Below are 25,804 nucleotides of genomic sequence, written 5' to 3' on the forward strand. Positions count from 1 at the left end.
TCCTCTACTGGCCTGTAAGGTTTTTTCTGAGAAATCCATTGTGAGTCTATTGAGGGTTTCCTTATATGTGGCTAGACACTTTTGCTGTTTTTAGAATTCTCTTTCTCTTGCTGTTTTTAGAATTCTTTTTCTTTAACTTTTGATGTTTTGATGATAATGTGCCTTCAAGAAGACCTTTTTGGGTTGTACTTATTTGGGGATCTTTAAGGTTCCTGTATCTGGTCGTCTAAATCTCTTGTTAGAATTGAAAAGTTTTCAGCTATTATTTTGTTAAATAGATTTTTTTTATGCCTTTGGGCTTCTCTTCACCTTCTGGAACACCCATAATTCAAAACTGTGTTTGCTTTATGGTATCCTATATATAATGTAGGCTTTGTTCATTCTTTTTCTCTTTTTTTTTTTGTCTGACTGGATTACTTCAAAAGACCTGTCTTCAGGTACTGAAACTCTTTCTTTGGCTTTATGTAGTCTATTGTTGAAACTCTCAATTGAATCTTTTATTTCATTCATTGAATTATTCAGTTCTAGGATTTCTGTTTGGTGCTTTTTAATGATATCTATCTTTTTGGTGAATTTCTCATTCATATCCTGAATTGTTTTTCTGATTTCTTTATATCCTTTATCTGTGCTTTCTTGTATCTCACTGAGCTTCTTTAATATCATTAATTTTTTGAGAGAATTTTTTTTTTAGGACTAGAGACAGGGTTTCACCATGTTGCCCAGGCTGGTCTCAAACTCTTGGGCTCAAGTGATCCACCCACCTCAGACTCCCAAAGTTTTGGGATTACAGGTGTGAGGTACCATGCCTGGCCATATCATTATTTTGAATTTTTTTCTTATAGCTCATAAATTTATTTTTTATTAAATCTGTTGCTAGAGAATTATTGTGTTCCTTTGGAGGTGTCATCTTTTCTTGCTTTTTCATATTTCTTGTGTCCTTATATTAATATCTGTGCATCTAGTCACTTCTTTGAATTTATTGGATTGGCTTTCTTAGGAGAAGACTTTTTCCCGAAGATGTACTTATGGTGTTGGTTGGGTAGAGCATTTTGGTTTTGATTCTGGGTGTATGCAGTAGTGTAGTCTCCATATGATTTATTCAGGTGTACTTGGCATCACTGGTGTCTGTGGTTTCCTCAGTGGCTTAGGTTGCAATTGTTAGTAGAGCCTGGGGTGAGGTTTTGCTGGGGACAGGTAGGCCAGCTTTTGGGCCCCAGTAGTGGCAGCAGCTGGCCAAAGCACACCTGTCCTTGGGTCCCTGAGCAGTGTAGGCAGGCAGTGGTGTTAGTAGGTCCAAGCAGGCTGATTCTTGGGCCTCCACGCAGCTTGCTCATGTGCCAGCAGTGTTAGTGGTGGGCTGGGTGTGTGGATGTGTGTTTGGGTCCTCAGGCAGTATGCATTAAATGGATGATGGCTGTAGCAGTGGTGGGACAACCTTTGGTTTCCCAAGCAGTACACACTTATATTAGTGGTGGCTGTGACATGCTAGGCAGGCCAATCCCCAGGCCCCCAGGGAGCAAGTATGGGTGGGTGCCAGCTGCTATGGTGGTAGCCAGTTGAGTAGGCCTGTGCTCAGATCCCCAAGAGGAGTGCCCAGATGTCAGCAGTGGTGGATGGGACGGGGCAAACCCCAGAGTCCTGGGTGTGCTTGGGCACTGGATGGGGGACAGTGCCAGGCCAGAGGGGCTGTCCTTAGGTCCTCCAGTGGTGCATTCAGGCGGAGCCTCTTGTGAGTTGGGCAGGGTGATCCTCAAGCCCCCTAGCAAAGTGCTCAGATGGAAGCAGCATGGGCAATGAGTGGAGAAAGCTCATCCTGAGGGCATGTGCAAGGGAGCTGTGGCCCTGCTACAGGGGGTGCGGTGGGGTTGCTGTCAGTGGCTGCAGCCACTGGCAGGCGGCTCTTGGGTTCTGGAGAGCACACATTTCAGCCCCCAGCAACAGTGGCCATGGCAGTAGTGGCAGCAACAGTAGGGAGAGCCAGTCTTCAGGGCACATGCAAGTGTGTAGTGGCCCTGCTACCAAGGGAATGGGGGGTACAAAGTTGCTGCCAGTGGCATATGTTTCAGCCCCTCAGCTGTGGGTGGGAGATCCCATCTTCAGGGAACATGCAAGTGCGTGGTAGAACTCCTGCTGGTGGTGGCAAGGTTGCTATCAGTGACAGCGGCCCCAGGTAAGTGGGTTTCAGGCTCTGGGGAACACACACTTTGTCTCCCTTTGTCTCAAGGGCAGCCTCCTCAGTGTACTGCGTCACTCATTCCCTGGGGTACAAGACACCATGCAGAGTCCAAGTGGACATTTGGGGATGTCATTGGGGCTCTAGGGATGTGGAGATGCAGGGACTTTTGGGCCCCAAGGAAGGATGCAGTCTGGTAGGAGTTGGATTCTCAAAATGGTGCCATCCTGCAGCTGCTTAGGACTTGGAGGTGGGGGAGGGGTGGTGGGAGCCAGCATGAGTTCCTCTCTGGAGCAGTGCCATTGTGTGGTCTCCAGGCAGCAGCCTATTACTAGTCTCTGGGCCCATGAGGGTTGAGGAGCTCTCCCATGGTGAGGATTGCAGGAGTCCACAGTAGAAATGTAGACTGCTGGGGTCTTTCACTTACCATTTTCCTGCATTGGGAAGCCTCTCCAGACTCCCAGCCAATCCCAGCTCCTTCTGTGCTTGTGTGTTTCCTGTCACCTCTCTGTTGAATTCCAGTATTCTCTCTTAGATGCCCTCTTTGAAGTGTGATTATCTACTTGCTATTTTGGTTCTACTTTGTTCAGGAAGTGAGTGCCAGATGCCTCTAGTCAACCATCTTGACATCCCTCCTGTGTAAAGTTGTTTATATGTATTTATTTTTTTTCCACTTTATTTCTTGACCATAGTTTTTTTGTCCTTTATTATTTGGATCTTATTATATCTATATTTTAGTTTTAGTTATTTCACATTCTTTTTTTTTTTTTTTCCTCTGTCACCCAGGCTGGAGTGCAGTGGTGCAGTCACAGTTCGCTGCGGCTTCAATCATCTTCTGAGCTCAAGCAATCCTCCCACCTCAACCTCCTGATTCTCTAGGGCTACAGGCATTCACCACCACGTCCAGCTTATTTTGGGGGGTGGTTTTAGTAGAGATGAGGTCTCACTATGTTGCTCAGGCTGGCCTCAAGCTCCTGGCCTCAAGCAATCCTCCTGCCATGGCCTCCCAAAGTGCTGAGATTATAGGCACAAACCACCATGCCCAGCCTTCACATTCTATTTTTAAAATAGGGAGGCTGAGGCAAGAAGGTCACTTGAGCCCAGGAGTTTGACACCAGCCTGAGCAACACGGTGAGACTCCATCTCTAAAAAAAGAAAAAATAAACAAAGTAGGTAGGATATAAACAATCCAGTGGAAAAAATATATGTTATATCTTACATTGGTCACCTTTTTATACCCACTACAATCGATAAATGAATCAGTGGTCTGTATTTCCCAATGGCATAAGAAAATCCCCTACATCGGATCTAGTTTTCTGCTTTCTGTATGAGGTACCAAGACCTCAGAAGAGCAAGAGTCAATGTCAATAGGTGATGTGTGAAGTGATCTTACTAGATGAGAGCAGGAAAGCAAGAGCTGGATAAGAGGCTCCAGCACCTGAGTGGTTCAAAAAGGAGTACTTGTGGGAGTAAGAACAATCGTGATCCAAAATCCATAAGAGGAGAGAGCTTAGAAAATGACCGTTTAGTCTCTGGGTAGAAGCCAAGACGGAGGCCTTATGGGATGGAGAAGTGTCCTCATTTATTTATGCTCCTATTTATTTCCAAATAAGATTTGAGGTGACATAACACTAAAACAATTACTAAAAATATAAACTAAAAAAAAGAAATAAAGTGGAAGGAGGGAAGACTTAGCCACTGTGTTTTAAATTTTGATTTGTTCTTTTCATTGAATGTCAGCTCCTAATGATAAAATAGAGGCAAATAAATGCAGATTACAGGTTACTCTCTTCAGTTGACTCAAGATTGGTTCTTAAAATAGGTGTAAGATTATTTTTAAGTATATAAAATGAAACCTTTGAAAACAAAAGTAAAAATCTTGAGTTATGTTACATTAAGATGAATTTTATCATCTTAGGTTTTGCTAGTGGAAGACTCAGAAAAATATGAAATATTCAGCCAACCAGATAGAGAAGAGTTCCTGTTTTGTCTTTTCAAACATCTTTGCCTTGGTGGAGCCCTTTGTCAATACGAAGATGTGATTAGCCCATATCTGGAAACAACAAAGCTTATCTATAAGGATCTGGTGAGGTAATGTTGCTAGATCACAATATGTAAATCTCTAGTTAATAGAGTAAATTATTTGTTTAACCTTGATGGAATTACACAACATCATTCAGTGGTTATATTAACAACCAAAGCATATAAAAAGCTCTACCCTGACTGCCCTCTCGTAACCTTCCCCCTCTCTTCCAGAATAGAAAGATTTCTGGATTTCTCTCTCGTTTAGTTCTCAGTCCCCTCATTCTTCATCTAGCTCTTCTGCTTTTTTCCTCATTCAGACCTGTTACCAACTGCCATCTTCCAAGCCTTTTTTTCTTACCAAGCCTCCTTTTAAATCTGAAGGGAACACAAGAGATCCCTCCAGATGTTTGAGTTTGCTTAACTAATAGAAAAAACAATTATTATCTTTGTTCCAAAGAAGTGGAAGAATTTTCACGTAGGTGTAATCTTTACCTTTTCAAATTAATCCCAGTGCTTATACAGTTTGAAGTATTCTAGTAGCATTTTTCTTTTTGAAGATCAAATGAGAATTAAAACCTTACAAATTTCTTATTTGTACCTTTCTTTTAACAGAAATGAATGTTCTTTGGTTGGGTTTTTCAGTTATGAAGATATTGGATCATCTTAATAGGCAAAACAATAGAAAGCAAAAGATCTTAAAAGTTAGTTATATAATTTTACTTTAATAGGAGAAAACAAGAATTAGCTTCTCATTGGACTCAATTGTTACTTTACTTATACTCAACACCTTAATTCTCATATCCATTCCATGTGTCATATAGCTATACAGCAAACTGCATAATTTAGTTATGCAATTAATTTATTTTATGGTTTTAAAAACAGAAAAATGTTTCTATAATCTCTCTGTGATTTTAATGAACAAGTTATTGTCAACACATACAGATTATTGGAAGAAGATATGTTAGAAACAGAATTTCAGAAAAAGCATACACATACCTATTAATATATCAAACATACTGTCCTAATTATTTGAAGTTCATGTAAACCTGCTAGACTGCTTCTAGCACTCCCAGAAGATACTTCTCTGTATACCCTACACATACACACACACACACACGCACTCATGCACGTACACACATACTACTACCACTACTACCACGATGCGTTGTACCCCATCCACCACATGAACCTGTGGAATTCCTCACTACTGTGTGCTGTGGAGGAGGAGATTGTGTTGGAGATATTTGAAGTAGAAATAAGTTTAGAACCTACACATTGAAGAAACTGCTATTTTTCCCAACATTCCCTTCTCCAGATTCTCACCTGCGATTCTCTTCTACATTTTTGAATGCTAAGAAAAAGTATGACTGCTTTACAGTGTCTAACCTGCCCTTGCAGATAAATATTATTGCTAATCCATTCTAGCACAGTCCATCCCTTATGTTTGTACATGTTGGGAGCACACTACAGCGTGTGATTTTAGGAGTCTCTAACTCAAACAAAAGGGTAAAAATGTTATTAAAATATTTTCTTCCTCATCCATTATAACAGGTCCTATAAAACACACCTTTTTTATTTTTTAAATTTTAATCATTTATTTTTTGAGACGGAGTCTCACCGTGTCACCCAGGCCAGGCTGGAGTGCAGTGGCACGATCTCAGCTCACTGCAACCTCCACCTCCTGGGTTCAAGGGATTCTCCTGCTTCAGTCTCCCAAGTAGCTGGGATTATAGGCACAAGCCACCATGCCTGGCTAATTTCTTTATTTTTCGTAGAGGCAGGGTTTTACCATGTTGGCCAGGCTGGTCTCAAACACCTGACCTCGGGTGATCTGCCCGCCTCAGCCTCCCAAAGTTCTGGGATCACAGGCGTGAGCCACTGCACCTGGCCTATTTTATTTATTTTTTATCTTTTTATTCTTTTGAGACAGGGTCTCACTCTGTTGTCCAGGCTGAAGTACAGTGGCACAATCTCGACTCACTGCAACGTCTGCCTCCTGGGCTCAGGTAGTCCTCCCACCTTAGCCTCCCGAATAGCTGGGATCACAAGCACACACCACTACACCTGGCTAAGTTTTTCATATTTTTTGTAGAGACAGGGTTTCACCATATTAGCCAGGCTGGTCTCAAACTTCTGGACTCAGGTGATCCACCTGCCTCAGCCTCCCAAAGTGCTGGGATTACAGGTGTAACCCGCCACGCCCAGTCAGGTCCTTGTTTTTAAAAATGTGCAGAGTTACTTAGAATAGTCTGGACACCCCAGAGTTTAGAGTCAATATGGGACTGATCCTCAGAAATAATCGCAAATGACATTGACAAGAAACAACTATATTATGTCCAAACCATTAATATAATTACACTTTAAAAAAATATTGTGTGGAAATTATGTTTCTTTATCCTTAAAAACCATGGTTATCAGAGGATGGAGTTAGTGATGGATAAAGATCTGATATAATGCAATTATTAGTAGAACACCATAGAGCACTAATCAATATCACTTTGTATTTCCTTTTCCTTTTTTCCTAAGAGATATAGGACAGATGATAACTGTACTTTCTTGCTAGACCTATAAAAAATTAGACAAATTATTTTAGAGATATTTTAAAGTAATACTAATGTAGGATCAGAGGCAACAGAATAATATGATTTCTTTCTATTAGAAACTAACGTCTAATAATGTACAAATGGTGGTTTCTTTCTAAAACAGTATACTTGTTTTTGTTTTTGTTTTTTATTTTTTTTGAGATGGAGTCTCACTCTATCACCCAGGCTGGAATGCAGTGGTGCAATCTTGGCTCACTGCAACCTCCGCCTACCGAGTTCAAGCAATTCTCGTGCCTCAGCTTCCCCAGTAACTGGGACTACAGGCGCATGCCACCATGGCCCAGCTAATTTTTGTATTTTTTGTAGAGGCGGGGTTTCACCACGTTGGCCAGGCTGGTCTAGAACTCCTAACCTCAGGCGATCTGCCCACCTCGGCTACCCAAAGTGCTGGGATTACAGGTGTGAGCCACCGTGCCCGGCCGATATACTTGTGGTACATGTTTATATGTGTTAAGTGATTGTTCTGATATCAAATACTAAATTTTCCTCTAAACTGATTTGATGAACACTTTTACAAAGTTTTTTCTTTCCTCAGATTTTTAAACGGAGATAATTTATGTATAGTAAAATGAATAAATCATAAATATACATACAATTTGGTGAATCTTTATGTATGTTTATACCATATAACCACCCACAGATCAATACTTAGAATTAGATATAACCATAGATATGTTGTTTATATTGACCTAGGTGATTATATAGGTGTATGCAAAGTATTTTATATATAGTGGTTATAGTCATCCCTTGGGTAAGCACAAAATCTTAAAAGTAGTATTCAACTTTTAAGCAGTATGTTAAGCAATAGAGAAATCAAAAGAAAATGAACTTGACCTATGTCATAGAAATATTTGGAAATCAATTTAATCCTGGGTTTAAGTCTAAATGAAATATCTAGTAGAGATGAAAACCACCTAAGATTCTTGAGCCCTGAAATGGCTATGGCTGGTCATCCCCAAAAGGTACACAAGCTCAACCATACATAAACACACACCGCTCAAACTGAGTCTTCCTTTTTCCTCCTCCTCTTCTTTCTTCTCTCCCTCTTCCAATTACTTTTACATATGTAGTAGATGGAGAAGCAATACTTACACCTAAAAAAGTAGAGAAGAGGGTATCTTCCTTTAAATTTTACCTATACATGTCACACATTAATAATACCTTTGATACATATGTATTAAATATTTATAGAGTGTATAGGTCTGGGATGAGCAGCTGAGGTGTAACAGAAAGATGACTGGACTCTGAGTCACCTGTATTCTATTCCCAGAAATACCACTTTTATTTAGCTTATCTTAATTATAGCATTTAGCTTCTTTAGTTATATTGTCCATAAAATTGACAAAATAATGCCTACCTCAATGAGTTGTGTGATCTTTAAATGAGGTCATGTATATAAGGGTATTTTGGAGGCAGGGTGCAGTGGCCATCACCTGTAATCCCAGGACTTTGGGAGGCCAAAGCAGAAGGATCTCTTGAGGCCAGGGTTTCAAGACCAGCTTGGGCAATATAGCAAGACTTTGTCTCTACAAAAATAAAAAATACTAAAAAGTTAAAAATTGTGTAAAAAATGTTTTATAAACTGTAAGGCATTATAAATATAAAGTGTGTGTATATTTATTTATATATATGTAACAAATTATAAATATATGTCTGTAGCTTATTTTCTCAATCCTTAGTTTGCTTTCTCACTACATACTGCCATAGGAAATCTTTTGTGGGGAGAGTAACTGAAAGAAAGCTACTGAAAAAAAATTATTTTTAATATGATATAACTTAGCAATATATAATTTAACAAATAGTTGTTTGGGGTTTTTTGGGACTTTTTTGTTTGTTTGTTTGTTTGTTTTTGAGATGGAGTTTCGCTCTTGTTGCCCAGACTGGAGTGCAGTGGTGCAATCTTGGCTCATTGCAACCTCCGCCTCCCGGGTTCAAGCGATTCTTCTGCCTCAGCCTCCCGAGTACCTGGGATTACAGGCTATGTTTTTGTATTTTTAGTAGAGACTGGGTTTCTCCATGTTGGTCAGACTGGTCTCGAACTCCCGACCTCAGGTGATCTGCCTGCCTAGGCCTCCCAAAGTGCTGAGATTACAGCCATGAGCCACCGCGAGCGGCCCACAAATAGTTTTTATATACATTATCTCATTTGATTTTCATATACTAAAAGGAACATATTATTCCCAATTTACTTATGAGAAAATTGAGGCTCAGAAAGGTTAATCCTACTCAAAGTGGAAGAACAGGTCAGTGGCACAACTAGCATTTGTATTTACATTGTTTAAGTCTTCAGTCTATCATGCTTTTATCTACCCCGTATGGCTGTTTACACTTCAGTCTGATTTTTACAAATCCCTGTTCATCCAATAATTGTCTCTGTAGCCTGGGAAGGTAATTTCATCATCTGAGTCTCAGACTGACCTTAAACCTTCTAACTGTAAGATTCAATTTTCTGCTATTTCAATTCAGTTGACCTTGCCCATTCTTGGATGAAGCCTCAGATGCCATTTTTTCAAACCACTTAGTTGGATAGTATGTATTTCCATGTTCTATATGAATAAGAACACTTAAATACTAAAAGGGATCATTACTTAAATGTATATGCCAATGCCTATTATATGTTAAAAGCACCTTTTCTTCCTTTTTTTAGTGTTCGAAAGAATCCTCAAACCAAGAAAATACAGATTACCTCTTCTGTCTTTAAAGTTTCAGCCTATGTAAGTGTGAGAGAACTTTTGCAACCAAAGAATTTAATTGCTTTTTATTAATAGAGTTGTTACAACTGGAGTTAACAATCAGGACAATGTTATGCCTAGGAGAAAAGACAATGTTATTTAGAGTTTTGTTAAAATTAAAAGTTGATAGAGTATGCTTTTGTTTGGAGAACAGTTTGAACTTTTTTCCCTGGCTTCCTTTCTGTCATCTGTATCTAATAACATTGCCTACTTATTTTAGAGCTAAATCTGTGACTCAGATGGAGTAGAACACAGTTCTCTTAGTCTGTCAAACCATCATTTATAGGGCAGATAAATAAGAATGCCATAAATGTCGCCGGGCCCGGTGGCTCACGCCTGTAATCCCATTTTGGGGGGCCGAGGCAGGCAGATCACGAGCTCAGGAGATTGAGACCATCCTGGCTAACACTGTGAAACCCCGTCTCTACTAAAAATACAAAAAATTAGCTGGGCATGGCGGCACGCACCTGTAGTCCCAGCTTTAGGGAGGCTGAGGCAGGAGAATTGCTTGAACCTGGGAGGCAGAGGTTGCAGTGAGCCGAGATCATGCCACTGCACTCCAGCCTGGGCGACAGAGCGAGACTCCATCTAAAAAAAAAAAAAAAAAAAAAAAGAGAATGCCATAAATGTGTCTTTATACATAGAATCTGGTACTTGAATTTCAGTATTATACAAAAGATATTATTACATTCGAAGCAGTTTCTAAGTATCTTCATTCAATCACTTAACAAGTATTTATTAAATATATACTGTGTATCAGCTATTGTACTGGGCTAAGTCACAGTGATAAACAAAAGAAACATAGTCCCCACCCTGTGCAGTGGCTCATGCCTGTAATCCCAGCACTTTGAGAGGGCAGATCACTTTAGGTTGGGAGTTCAAAACCAGCCTGGCCAACGTGGTAAAACCCCATCTCTACAAAAAATACAAAAAAATTAGCCGGGTGTAGTGGCAGACGCCTGTAATCCCAGCTACTTGGGAGCCTGAGGTATGAGAATTGCTCGAACCCAGGAAGCGAAAGTTGCAGTGAGCCGTGATGGTACCAATACTGTACTCCAGACTGGGCAAAAGAGTAAGACTCCAACTCCAAAAAAATTTAAAAAAAAAAAAAGAGAAAACAAAGATAGAAAATTGCTAAATATAAAATTGTTGCAATATTAGCACTTTAAAAGCACTTTTTTTAAAATGATGGGATTTGTCTTTGGACTATAAATTCCTTAAAGACAAAAATTATGCATGTAACTATAGTACATATGTATTCCTATCATAGTAGACTGTGCTGTCCATAAATATTTTAAATCATTAATTAACTGCCAATTTATTGTCAAAGATTTTATCCATGTTTCCTGTTTTGACAGAAAATACATAATAGGCAAATATATTGATTATCACTTAAATGTAGTTGTATACTAACTAATTTAGGATTGGCCGGGTGCTGTGTCTCAAGCCTGTAATCCCAGCCTTTTGGGAGGCCGAGACAGGTGGATCACAAAGTCAGGAGTTCAAGACTAGCCTGGCTAAGATGCTGAAACCTTGTCTCTACTAAAAACACAAAAATTAGCTGGGCATGGTGGCACATGCCTGTAATCCCAGCTACTCGGGAAGCTGAGGCAGGAGAATCACTTGAACCTGTGCGGCAGAGGTTGCAGTGAGCCGAGATCGCGCCACTGCACTCCAGCCTGGGTGACGGAGCAAGACTCTGTCTCAAAAAATAATAATAATAAATATATAAATACATAAATAAAATAAAATAATAATAATAATTTAGGTTTGTCTTTTTCAGGATTCTGCTGGTATGTGCTATCCTTCAGCAAAGAATCATGAACAGACATTTTCTTACTTTATTGTGGATCCTATCAGGCGTCACCTTCATGTTTTATACCACTGTTACGGTGTGGGAGACATGTCTTAATGCTCTTTCAGATTATGTACCTCTACTATTTTTTATTTATCATTTTTCTATCTTAATACTAACTTATAGATAAACATATACTTTGCAAATTAATTCAAGAAAAATGTAAGGAGCCTACTTAGAGCAAAAGAAAGCAAACACCAAGATGCCTTTGTAAAAATTTGTGTGGAATACTAACCGGGGATCAAATTTCATCCATAATAAAATCTATACCAAAAAAGTTGTGGAATTTTTACAAAAAGTTACAAGGAATTAGAAATCTAGTTCATATTTGTTGCATTGTGATTCAAGTGAATCCTCAATTTTCCATGTATTTTAATTTATAAGCTAATTAATTATGGATTGAAAATGTAGCAGAAAACTAAACATTTCTACCACTGATCATTAATATGAATTGTTAGTTTATTTAACTTGTTTCATTTAATTACATTTCTTCATTGCACAGGCGTTTACATCTCTAAAGCTAGGCAAAGCATAACAATTATTTTGCTTCATTTGTTCCACTTATAAGCCTCAATAAAGAAGTAATGTTCTGGGGCCTGGCACGGTGGCTCATGCCTGTAATCTCAGCACTTTGGGAGGCCAAGGCGGGCGGATCACAAGGTCAAGAGATCGAGACCATCCTGGCCAACATGGTGAAACCCCGTCTCTACCAAAAGTACAAAAATTAGCTGGCTGTGGTGGCGTGTGCCTGTAGTCCCAGCTACTCAGGAGGCTGAGGCAAGAGAATCACTTGAACCCGGGAAGTGGAGGTTGCAGTGAGCCGAGGCTGTGCCACTGTACTCTAGCTCCGGCAACAGAGCAAGACTCCGTCTCAGAAAAAAAAAAGGTTCTGAAAGTGGTCGTAAACTCTTTTATCACATAATAAATTAAAACTGCTGCTGTCCCACGGCTAATACAAGAGCTACATGTAAACAGAGAAAGTTGCCTGATGGCATTAGTAAGTTGTTCAAAGAGTGAGAAGCAGGTTATCTTAGTACTGTTCCTTATTTCATTCATAGAATGAATGTATAACCTAGATTGTTTTTGGGTTTTTTTTATGGCAAAAATCATTGACATATATCCCATGGGTCATGGGAAGCCTGTAAGAAATGTTGAGGTTTGAGGAGGAGCAAGTTTGAAAGATGTGTTTCTGTGTTGTGGGATAAAGACGATAATCTTGGACTTGAACCTGGATTTGAATCTGGAATGCAGCTGGCAATTTGGATATAGAGCTCAGGAGAAAGAGTATGTTTTACTTCTAATACCTAACACAATGACTTGGCATATTAAATGTTTATTGAATGAATAACTACTTTCCAGATATCCTCATAATACCCATAGATTTTTTTAAATTACATAAAAACATAAAATCAAGAACTGAAATGTCTGTTTGCTACCAGCTTTGCTGCTTGCCTCACAGTTCCCTATAACCTGAGACCCTTTCGATCAATCAAGTGGCCAATCAGTAATTCTTTTTGAATACCAGTTCTGTGCAAGGCACTGGGCAGTTTACTTTGGGGAAACATACACTCCCTATAAACCTATTTAGGAAGGTAATCTTTAAGAGTGTGACTACCAATAGTGATTGTTGCATGAATTCAGAGATAGAAGAGATCACTCTGAACTAAGATAGGCTTAGTCTGGCTTCTATGGAAAGACTGGTGGGATATCAGTAACGGAAGAGAACAGCAGTTCAAGGGAGCGCATGATGTGGCGAGGTACTCTGGGCTTGGCCCTCGGATGAAAGTCCAGAGGCGAAAGATGGGAAAGTGATACTGAGGAATTGCCACTATTTTTTCTCTGCTCTAAAGGTGGAGGTAGATAGGACCTTTGAGGAAAGATTGCTCCGTTGTTTTGGAAAAATCATTTGATGACTCATTTGTGATTATGCAAATTATCTGTATTATAAGGCATAATAGAGATAAAGAGTTTGGACTGGGCTGTCAGGTTGCCTGGATTTTTTAATTTGCCATTACTTGCTGTGTGACCTTGAGCTGGTTACTTAACTCTGCGCCTTAATTGTCTTTTCTATAAAATGGAAAAAAATAATAGGACTACCTCGCAGGGCACGGTGGCTAACGCCTGTAATCCCAGCACTTTGGGAGGCCGAGGCGGGCGGATCATGAGGTCAGGAGAGCGAGACCATCCTGGCTAACACAGTGAAACCCCATCTCTACAACAAAATAACAAAAATAAATAAATAAATAAATGAGCTGGGCGTACTGGTGGGAGCCTGTAGTCCCAGCTACTCAGGAGGCTGAGGCAGGAGAATGGCATGAACCCGGCAGGCGGAGGTTGCAGTGAGCTGAGATCGCGCCACTGCACTCCAGCCTAGGCGAGAGAGCGAGACTCCATATCAAAATAAATAAATAAATAAATAATAATAATAGGACTACCTCATAAGTTCCCTTTTTTTGGAAAATTGTATTAATTACTACATATGTTGGTCTTTGAATGATGCCAGGCACATAGTTTAAGTGCTCATGAATTTTGGCTGCCTTCTCTACTGACGAAATATGAAGAAAAAAAAAGAGAAACAGTTAACTGTCTGCATAATAATGTAAAAATCTGTCTTCTTGGGGCCAGAATTGCTTTTGTATAGATTATTATTAATTGACTGAAGAGATGGGAAAATTGGTTTTTCCTCTTTGGAGGCCCCAGAGAACGTAGAGGTCCTGAGCACGGACTCCAGGGATTTCTTTGGCAGCATTTGTACACTTGAAACTATTTGCTCAGCTATTTGTTATAATTTGTTTAATATCTTTCATGAAAACAAGTACTGTGTCCATTTTGTTTACCTTTGTGTCCACAATGCCTAGAACTTGAAAGACAATACATGCCCATTCTCTGACTAAGTACTGTTGGTAGAGAGAAACTGGCCTTTGAAGTGCAACTGTGGAGACTGGAAAGCGAGGGAGGGGGAAAGGTTGGTGCTGAGAGTTATAGATCATCAGCATGGAAGCCTCCTCTGCAGGGGCTGAGCTGAAGGACTCTAGCAGCCTTCATACCTACGTGCCCACCTTAAATTTACCGTACAGTCATCCCTCTAGTTATACTTCAACCTTTTGTTAAATTTTGCAAACTATTATAGTCTGGATTCATACTGTAGTCTGGATTTAGCTGCCCAGCATGGGATTAGATATGCAGCCCAGGAACATGCCTGTGGCAAAAATTGTCTCTAGAGAACAGCAGCTGCAGCCTGTAGAAGCCAGCTTTGTAAAAGCAAACTGTGATCAAGTGAGAGAAGAGGGGTTGTCTGGAGTGAGACAACTGGCCATGGTGACAAGTGACCATAGAATGGCTTTCTGAGACTTTCTGAGAGCATTCTTCAAAAATTCCAAAAGTATTTAGAACTAGAAATACCATTTGACCCAGCCATCCCATAACTGGGTATATACCCAAAGGACTATAAATCATGCTGCTATAAAGACACATGCACACGTATGTTTATTGCGGCATTATTCACAATAGCAAAGACTTGGAACCAACCCAAATGTCCAACAATGATAGACTGGATTAAGAAAATGTGGCACATATACACCATGGAATACTATGCAGCCATAAAAAATGATGAGTTCACATCCTTTGTAGGGACATGGATGAAATTGGAAATCATCATTCTCAGTAAACTATCACAAGAACAAAAAACCAAACAACACATATTCTCACTCATAGGTGGGAATTGAACAATGAGAACACATGGACACAGGAAGGGGAACATCACACTCTGGGGACTGTTGTGGGGTGGGGGGACGGGGGAGGGATAGCACTGGGAGATATACCTAATGCTAGATAACGAGTTAGTGGGTGCAGCGCACCAGCATGGCACATGTATACATATGTAACTAACCTGCACATTGTGCACATGTACCCTAAAACTTAAAGTGTAATAATAATAAATTTTAAAAAAAAATTCCAAAAGTAACTTAAAGAAGAGAGGTCTTGCAGAATTGTAATTTGGACGTTAAAAAGAGAGAGAAGCTGGGATATTTAGATCATATGAGCAAAAATAAATTCAAAGATACAAAAACATAAGGTGATTTCGGGGGACATGAGTACATTTGAGTAGTTAAAACTAATAAGTTCTGTTCTGGAGTTCTGGATAATAACAGGGAAGATAGATTACTGGGGACTTGGTCACTGAGAGCTGTGGGCACAAAGCTAAGAAATTTAAATCTTTTAAGTAGGTGATGTATAGCAATCATTAAGGACTTTTGAATAGGGGTAGTAGCATCATGAAAGTGATATTCTAGAAAGATTAGCCCGGCAGTGATAAATTGAGGTGAAAAAATCCAAAGTCCAAAGATCAAATAGAGGTACATAGTAGTTGTCAAAGCACAGAATTAACTGAACTTAGCTCATAGCAATGATAACATCTCAAGGCATCATGAAGTATGGGACAACAGAATGCTCGATAGAAAAAAAAAATCAAATATGGCCCAAAAAAGGGTAGCCGACTGTGTGAATTATTAAATTTTGGTGTTTGAGGTACTAAGAACTGGGAAGTGGGAACTGTGGTAGGAAGCTGTGGTCAGAGAAGGAAGCTCCCTTGTCCTGAGTTCTCCTTGTATTCAGATTCACAGGTCTGTCACCCTTGTTCCAACTCATCTGCAACCAGCACTCGTCCTTAAAACTTTGAAAACTGGTCTGAAGGTTCTAGAAACTCACTGGAGGCTTCTTAAGGAAAACTATCTACCCTGAAGGCTTCTCAGTCATCCAGTTAATCAACAAGAATTTGTAAAGAACTAGCATTCATTCTCATGCATCCCACAGGTGCTTTTTTTTTAAGTCGGAATCTCGCTCCATCACCCAGGCCTGAGTGCAGTGGCACGGTCTCAGCTCACTGCAACCTTCACCTCCTGAGCTCAACCCATTCTCGGGCCTCAGTCTCCCGAGTAGCTGGGGCTACACGCGCGCGCTACCATGCCTGGCTAATTTTTGTATTTTTGGTAGAGACGGAGTTTCACAGTGTTGGCCAGGCTGGTCTTGAACTCCTGACCTCAAGTGATCTGCCCACCTCGGCCTCCCAAAGTGCTGGGATTACAGGTGTGAGCCACTATGCCCGGCCCCACAGATGCTTATTGATTACCTGTTATGTCCTGGACACTTTCGAGGCACTGCAAATACACCAATGAACAAAAATTTCTAAATTAGGGAGCTTACATTCTAGTGCCCATAACTGTGTTAGGTGCAATGAGAAAGAGAAAGACTCAATTACTCAAGAAAGTTGGTCTTGTTGGAGACATAAGGTATTCATACACGTTAGTATTACTAATAGTACAAGACAGCATGTGAGTATCGGATGCCTAGCAGAGACCGTAATTGCAAAAAAACTTCAGGAGAAGAAATCATGCCTGCGCGAAGTAGTCAGGAAATTCTTCAAAATAGATCTGGGAGTCCTATTAGATAATGTTTGTGAAGAAACAAAGAATGGGGAAAGGTACCTTGAAGAAAGGCGAAAGTTAAGAAAGATTAAACTGTTCTACAGGCAGAAGTATATTTCCAAAGAAACCTAAAATAAAGTTTTGCAGGGATTTCCTTGTCTTTCTCCCTTGTATTAACCGAATGGTTAAAATATTATTTGGCAACAAATCAGATTACCTATTTATTTCTATTTTATACTAGCAGCGTTGTCTGACATTAATGACAGGAACAAGCTAGCATCCCTTGTAAGTCAAAGGGTGTGCTTATAGTTCTGGAAGTAGAAAGACAGTATTATTGGGTTTTTGTTTTTTTTTTCAAGACGGAGTCTTGCCCTGTCACCCAGGCTGGAGTGCAATGGCACAATCTCAGCTCACTGCCACCTCCGCCTCCCGGGTTCAAGCGATTCTCTTGCCTCAGCCTCCCAAGTAGCTGGGATTACAGGCGCCTGCCACTGAGCCTGGCTAATTTTTGTAGCTTTAGTAGAGACAGGATTTCACCATGTTGGTCAGGCTGGTCTTGAACTCCTGACCTCAGGTGATCTGCCCGCTTCAGCCTCCCAAAGTGCGGGATTACAGGTGTGAGCCACCACACCCAGCCTGTTGTTAATGTTTGTTTCTAGTCAAAGTTAGTGCTTGACATGTCTTACTTTATTTAATCTTCTCAACTACCCTTTCAAAGTAGGTTAAGTCAGTAGAATCTTTGGGGTTATAAGTGAAAGAAAATTTGATCCAAATTGTCTTAAGCAAAAAGTGAATGTATTAGCCCACATAACTGAAAAGTCCCATAATAGTTTGGGTTGCTTTTTGGCCTGATTTATTGGCCTGATTTAATGCAAGACCCGTTTTCTCTCTCAGTTCATATTCTCTCTGTTGACTCCATTCTTAGTTTGTGTCTTTCCACATACAAAAATGTTGGTATACTTGGCCGGGCACAGTGGCTCACGCCTGTAATCCCAGCACTTTGGGAGGCCGAGGCGGGCGGATCACAAGGTCAGGAGATCGAGACCATTCTGTCTAACACGGTGAAACCTCATCTCTACTAAAAATACAAAAAATTAGCCGGGCGTGGTGGCGGGCGCCTGTGGTCCCAGCTACTCGGGAGGCTGAGGCAGGAGAATGGCGTGAACCCGGGAGGCGGAGCTTGCAGTGAGTCAAGATGGCGCCACTGCACACCAGCCCAGGCAACAGGGTGAGACTCCGTCTCAAAAAAAAAAAAAAAAAAAAAAATTTAGTATACCTAGCATACATCCTGTCAGTTCAAAAAACCAGTGTGAAAATAACAGCTATCTCAAGATTCCCAAGAATCTCAACAGAAATCCCATCTTGTGACATTGGCTTAAGTGGGGTACTTTGACCATCTGTTAACTAATCCCTGTAGCCTTAGAAATGCTATTGCCAGATCTGAGATACACACTACTCAGCCAGAGGTGGAATCAACAACATGACAACCAGATGGAAGGAGTAGTGAAAATCCTAAACTCAAAATGAGGAACAGTTACTAGAATTAGAGGAGCAGCACTGTATGTGAGCAGCATTGCCTGACATTAGGAAAAGGAGTAAGCTAGCTTCCTGCACCAGTCAGGGATGTGCTTATAGTTATGGAAGCAGAAAATACGCTATACATCCAAAAAAGTGGATTACCACGGTTCTATTACATTTCCACTTTATATGAGGAGGCTAAAACTTAAAGAGGTTAAGTAATTTGCCGTAAGTCACAGGACACGCGATTGCTGGGTCCAGGATTTGAACCCAATTTGGTCTCACTCCAAAGTAACAAATGGTTTACAATCCTGGCTTTGCTTGAGAATAATGAGTGAAGCTTTTTCACAAATTGAGATGCTCCTCAACGTATGAGGGTGTTATGTCCAATAAACACATTGTAAGCTGAAAATATCAGAAGTCAAAAATGCGTTTAAGACACCTAACACACCAAACATCATAGTTTAACCGAGCCTGCCTTAAATGTGCTTAGAACACATATATTAGCCTACAGTTGGGCAAAATCATCTAACAGAAAGCCTATTTTACAATAAAGTGTTGAATGCCTCATGTAATTTATTGAAAACTGTACTAAAAGTGAAAAATGATTGTTGCATGGGTGCTTGAAGTACAGTCCCTATGGAATGTGTATCACTTTTGCACCATTGTAGTCGAAAGATCTCAAGTTGAACCATCGTTAAGTTGGGGACTGTCTGTATAGATGACCAATCTCTACTTCTGCCTCTGATGATTGAATCAGTTCTGTAGTGGGTTCCAGATATTGCTTTTTTCTTTTAAATATGAAAAAAGTGCAGGGAATACATAACATACCCTCCACCCAGATTTGACAATTAAAATTTTACGATATTTAACATTTTTAAATTAAAATTCTTGAGATAAATGTAGATTCACATACAATTGTATGAAGTAATACAGACAGATCCTTTGTACACTTTGCCCAGTTTCCCCCCCAATGGTGACATTGTACAAAACTGTAGTGTAATATCATAACTAGAATACTTACATTGATACTGACTGATCTTATTCAGATTTCTCCAGTTTTACTTATACTCATTTGTGCATGTGTGTGTGTGTGGTATGTATATTACGTTCTATTCAGTTTTATCACCTGTGTAAGTTTCTCTATTCACTAGCACAGTCGAGATAATGAACAGAGGCTGGGCACAGTGACTTACACCTATAATCCCAGCACTTTGGGAGGCCAAGGCGGGAGGATCACTCGAGCCCAGGAGTTCAATACCAGCCTGGGCAATGTAGAAAGACCCCGCCTTTACAAAAAATAACATTTAGCCAGGCATGGTGGTGTGTGCCTCTAGTCCCAACTCCTCGGGAGGCTGAGGTAGGAATATCACTTGAGCCCAGGAGGCTGAGGCTGCAGTTAGCCTTCTTCACGTCACTGCACTCAGCCTGGGCAATAGAATGAGACCCTGTCTCCAAAACAAATAAAAAAAAATTTTTAAAAAGGCCGGGTGCAGTGGCTCATGCCTGTAATCCCAGCACCTCGGGAGGCACAGGCAGTGGATGACTTAAGGCCAGGAGTTTGAGACCAGCCTGGCCAACATGGTGAAACCCTGTTTCTACTAAAAATACAAAAATTAGCCAGGTATGGTGGTGGGTGCCTGTAATCCCAGCTACTAGGGAGGCTGACAAAGGAGAATCGCTTGAACCCAGAGGTGGAGATTTCAGTGAGCCGAGATGGCACCACTGCACTCCAGCCTGGGCAATGGAATGAGACTCCGTCTCAAAAAAAAAAATAAATAAAATATAAATAAATAAACAAATAAATGAAAATAAAAAGATAATGAACAATTCTAACACCACAGTGATATCTCAGATTACCTTATTATAACCACAGTGACCTTGCTCCTGGCCTTACTTCAGATTTTCTTGAAGTTTTTACTCCCAAACCATTTTCCCCCTTCCCTTTCTGGAAATAACCGATATCCTGAAGCCAGTGGGCATCCTTCTCCTGCATATATATATACATCTATATATATGTATGTATATATATATATCTGATATTTGTTATATTTATTTATTTATTTGAGACAGAGTCTCACTCTGTCACCCAGGCTGGAGTGCAGTGGTGTGAACACTGCTCACTGCAGTCTCAAACTCCCAGTCTCAAATAATCCTCCTACTTCAACCTCCTGAGTAGCTGGGACTACCTGGCTCCTTTTTTTTTTTTTTTTTTTTTTTGTGAGACAGAGTCTCACTCTGTCGCGGGATCTTGGCTCACTGCAACCTCCACCTCCTGGGTTCAAGTGATTCTCCTGCCTCAGCCTCCCGAGTAGCTGGGATTACAGGCGCCTGCCACTGCACCCAGCTAATTTTTGTATTTTTAGTAGAGACGAGGTTTCACCATCTTGGTCAGGCTGGTCTTGAACTCCCGACCTCATCATCCACCTGCCTCGGCCTTCCAAAGTGCTGGGATTACAGGCATGAGCCACCGCACCTGGCCTTTTAAAAATTTTTTAAAGAGCGAGGTCTTCCTATATTGCCCAGGCTGGTCTTGAACTCCTGGCCTCAAGAGATTCTCCTGCCTCAGCCTCCCAAAGTACTGGGATTATAGGTGTGAGCCACTGTGCCCAGCCCTTCTGTATATTTTATACTTTTACTACATATGTTTCTATTAACATTATATACTGTTATATATATTATATATTATACTGTTTTAAAATTTTTGCAAACTTACTTTTATTACTCAGCATTTTTTCGGATTTTATCTGTGTTGATACAAATAACTCCTGTTTATCCTTTTTTTTTTTTTTTTTTTGAGACAGAGTTTCGCTCTTGTCGCCCAGGCTGGAGTGCAATGGCATAATCTCGGCTCACTGCAACTTCCGGCTTCCGGGTTCAAGTGATTCTCCTGCCTCAGCCTCCGAGTAGCTGGGATTACAGGCACCTGCCACCACACCCGGCTAATTTTGTATTTTTAGCAGAGACGGGGTTTCTCCATGTTGGTCAGGCTGGTCTCAAACTCCCGACCTCAGGTGATCCGCCCTCCTCAGCCTCCCAAAGTGCTGGGATTATAGGCGTGAGCCACAGCTCCCAGCCTGTTTATCCGTTTTAACTGGATGGCCTTACCATATCTATCCATCTCCCTGTTGTTAGACATGTTGGTTGTATGAATAATGCTGGAATAAATATCCTTGGGCATATCTTCCTCTGAAGTGTTCTCTAAGTCTTTTTTCTTTTTTTGCAGATGAGGTCTTTCTGTGTTGCTCAGGCTGGGCTTGAGCTCCTGGATCTCTAGGCTTCTATCTCATAGAACTGTTGATTAGTAGGATATATTCAGCCTTACTAGATATTGACAACTTGCTCTTCGAAATGATTGCACAAATTTATGCTCCCACTACTGATGTAAGAACTCCCATTTTACAACTTTCTAGATAACACTTAGTATATGTCAAATCTGTAATTTTTTTCAGTATGATGAATGTGAAATGGTATTGTTTTTATTTTTATTTTCATTTTGAGACAGGGTCTCACTCTGTCACCCAGGCTGGAGTGCAGTGGCATGATCTTAGCTCACTACAGCCTCTAACTCCAGGGCTCAATCAATCCTCCCATCTCAGCTACTTGAGTAGACCACAGACACACACCACCATGCCTGGCGAATTTTTTGTATTTTTGGTAGAGACGGGGTTTTACCATGTTGCCCAGGCTGATATCAAACTCCTGAGCTCAAGCAATCTGCCTGCCTCAGCCTCCCAAAGTGCTGGGCATGAGCCACCATGCCTAGCCTGATTTTTTTTTTTTTTTTTTTTGAGACAGAGTTTCACTCTTGTTGCCCAGGCTGGAGTGCAATGGCGTGATCTCAGCTCACTGCAACCTCCACCTCCCGGGTTCAAGGAATTCTCCTGCCTCACCCTCCCCAGTAGCTGGGATTACAGGCGTGTGCCACCACACCTGGCTAATTTTGTATTTTTAGTAGAGAGGAGGCCTCTCCATATTGGTCAGGCTGGTCTCGAACTCCTGACCTCAGGTGATCCACCTGCCTCGGCCTCCCAAAGTGCTAAGATTACAGGCATGAGCCACTGCACCCGGCCAAAATAGTATTATTTTAATTGCTCTAACTTGTTTATGAGATAGAGCATTATTTTGTATATTGCCCTTTAAAATGTGTATTCATTCTGGTTGGCAACCGCAGGGTTGGGAATGACTACTCTACTCTCTACTCCTTCTCTGGTTTAAAAAACCAGAGAGAAAAAGAAAGAAAAGAATAGATGAAAACAAAAGAACAAAGGAAAGAATAAGAGACAGGGAAGTATTCTCTTACAGTGAAAGCTGCATTAATTAACACTAAAAGCTACATTTAGTGCCATATTTAGCAGTGCCCCAATTGGTAAATTCTAGTAGCTGGTAAACCTGATATCCTCTAATGTAAGTCTTCAATCTCCTGACTTGGTACACATGCCAAGTTCATTGGAATAAGCAGGCTGAACTTGGTTTAAGTAAGGTTGAAACTTAACATTCCTGCTACACTTGATCTTAGCCAAAAGGCTAAGAAGTGATACCATGCCTGCTTATGTTTCTTTTCTCATGCTTTCTCTTTCTCTCTTTCTCTTTTTTTTTTTTTTTTTTGGTTTTTTTTTTTTTGTTTTTTGGCAAAGAGAAAAAAGTAACCTCATGGGGCTTTAACAAACACTATGGATCTATAAATTATATTCTTTATCACTTTTGCTATTAGAAAGGTATGAGAGGGAGATAGTAATGTAGAAACCATGTATGATAATATAAGTTAACTTTTAAATTAACTTTTATTCAGCCAATTTTTTTTTAATCAACTAGCACCCTTTATTACCTTAACATATTGTAGAATAAAACATTTTGTAGAAAAAACTGGCCGGGCGTGGTGGCTCATGCCTGTAATCCCAGCACTTTGGGAGGCCCGGTTGGGTGGATCACCTGACGTCAGGAGTTCGGGACCAACCTGGCAAACATGGTGAAACCCCGTCTCTACTAAAAATACAAAAATTAGCTGAGCGTGCTGTTGGGCGCCTATAATCCCAGCTACTCGAGAGATTGAGGCAAGAGAATTGCTTGAACCTGGAAGGTAGAAGTTGCAGTGAGCTGCGATAGCGCCACTGCACTCCAGCCTGAGTGACAGAGCCAGACTCCGTCTCAAAAAAAAAAAAAGAAAAAGAAAAAACTATGTTTTTAAGTACTTAATAAACATAAATTTAAACATATCACTGAAGTTCTAAGGAAACTGAGAGAAAGATGACAGTCAAGGATGATCCATAGTCAAAGGCTTCCTTGGGAGGGGAATTCAGGTTTATTTTAAAAGAAATGATAACCATGGATTGGCTTAGAGGTGGAAGATTTCTAGGTAGAAAGAATGTTCCATGCTATGGTGCAGAGAGGTAGGAAATACATGTGCAATTACAAACTTTCTTGAATAGAGCAAGAGATCTGCCGAAATAGTAGACTGTTCAAAGAATGTTTATTGTGTGCCAGGCACAATGCTAAGCTTGGAGAAACAGTGGTGAACAAAACACATTATCACGGCTCAAAGAAACGTACAATCTAGTGACCAAAAACATAGTAAAATACATAAAGTAATTATAAATTATGATTTTACTAGGAAATAATAGTGGTAAGTCTGAGAAGATTCTTCTGAGGAGGTTAACATTTAAATTGAGACTTAAGTGTATGAATGTTCTCAAAAACAATTATAGCATATGCAAAGGCTCCAAGATGGAATGAATTTGTTATGTTCTAGAACCTGACAGAAGTCATTGCGGATGGAACAAGTCGGCAAGAAAGAAAGTGCCATGAATTGAAGTTGGAAAGATAGAAAGATAGATCACACACCTCTTGTAAGCCAATGAGGGGAGTTTGAAATTTAACTTAAGTGCAATGGGAAACCAGTACAAGATTTTAAGCAAGAGAGTGCTATACATTTTTGAAAGATCAAAAGATCACTGTGGCTGTTATATGGTAAGTGGATTCAAGAGGACATGTAGAAGTAAGGAAACTAGCATCATGGTCTAATGACAAATGAGGGCAGCTTGGGCAAGGATGGTTTCGGTGACGATGGAGTGTCATGAGCTGAACTGTGTGCCCCTGTCCCCCATATTCATATGTTGAAATCCTAATCCCCAGTACCTTTGAATGGGACTGTACTTGGAGATAGGGCCTTTGAAAAGGTAACAAAGGCAAAATGAGGTAATTTGGGTAGGCTCTAATTAAATCTGACTGCTGTCCTTATAAGAGGAAGAAGTTAGAACACAGCACAGAAGAACGATCATGTGAAGAAACCGGAAGAAGATGGTCATCTACAGGCCAAGGAGAGAAGTCTTAGAATAAACCAGTCCTGCTGGAACCTCGATCTTGGACTTCTAGCCTCCAGGACTGTGAGAAAATAACTTTCTATTGTTTAAGTCACCGAACCTGTGGTACTTAGTTATGACGGCCTGAAGCAAACATATATATGGAAGGAAGTTGGTGTATCCAGATGTGCTTTTGGACCTGAAACCAATGTTACTTGCTGATGGATTGAATTGGGAAAGTCAAGGAGACTCTCAGCTTCCTAGTTATAAAACTTTTAGAATAGATCTGCTTGACCTTTTTTGTTTGTTTTTTGTTTTTTTGTGAGACAGAGTCTCGCTCTGTCACCCAGGCTGGAGGGTGGTGGCGCTATCTCAGCTCATTGCAACCTCCGCCTCCCGGGTTCAAGCAATTCTCATGTCTCAGCCTCAAGAGTAGCTGGAATTACAGGTGTGCGCCACCACATCCGTCTAATTTTTGTATTTTTAGTAGAGATGGGGTTTCACCATGTTGGCCAGGCTGATCTCAAACACCTGACCTCAAGTGATCCTCCCACCTTGGCCTCCCAAAGTGCTAGGATTTCAGGCATGAGCCACTACATCCAGCCTTGATGTACCTGAAATATTTAACAAGAAACAATCTTGTGAAATAAAACAGCAACAGTTGATTGAAGGCTTTGAAATCCAGAGAGAAGTACAGGAATTAAATGAAACAGGATGATATGTGGAAGCCTTGAGAAAAGTGTGTCACACAAATGTAAGTCCTTGTTGTTAACTTCATCATGGTTGTTTTTAGGTATGATACACTATAGTGATCAAATACACTTTTGAGTGGGTGAGCAAGGGTGAAAATGGTACTTGAGGGAAATGGCTGTAGAATTGAAGAAGATTGATAGAAACAGGAAAGGCTGTATGCAGCCTGGGAAACCAGCCAGGAATTGGCTGCAGAAATTGAGATATGAGCTGAGAAGTATCTGATGTCCCAGGGAAGGTCAAAGGGATTGGAGATATTTCAGTAAAACACATACACACATACACTTTTATATACATAAATGCATTAAATAGCTAGAGGCCAAAAGGAAAAATGTAACCAAACCGTATGTCATTTTCTGTATAGGCAGCAATCCTATTTAAAGTAATTTTCTTTTTTTTTTTTTGAGACGGAGTCTCACTCTGTCG

At 40.5% G+C, this 25,804-nt stretch overlaps 1 protein-coding gene across 3 annotated transcripts in view; it reads left to right on the forward strand.

Moving 5' to 3' along the window:
- Positions 1-13,368, forward strand: part of CFAP300 (cilia and flagella associated protein 300) — a 37,861-nt gene extending 24,493 nt beyond the window's left edge. Inside the window, exons 5-7 of one of the 3 annotated variants that reach the window (XM_004052022.4) lie at positions 4,092-4,264; positions 9,449-9,515; positions 11,317-13,368. In XM_004052022.4, coding sequence (XP_004052070.1) covers positions 4,092-4,264; positions 9,449-9,515; positions 11,317-11,445 — 369 coding nt within the window. In that variant the 3' untranslated portion in view covers positions 11,446-13,368. The remainder of the gene's footprint in view (positions 1-4,091; positions 4,265-9,448; positions 9,516-11,316) is intronic. The other 2 variants (XM_055356130.2, XM_055356129.2) reach the window with 2 other exon arrangements.
- The last annotated feature ends 12,436 nt before the right edge of the window (positions 13,369-25,804 follow it).

The sequence above is a fragment of the Gorilla gorilla genome, chromosome 9 (genome assembly GCF_029281585.2).
Source record: "Gorilla gorilla gorilla isolate KB3781 chromosome 9, NHGRI_mGorGor1-v2.1_pri, whole genome shotgun sequence".
NCBI lineage: Eukaryota > Metazoa > Chordata > Mammalia > Primates > Hominidae > Gorilla > Gorilla gorilla.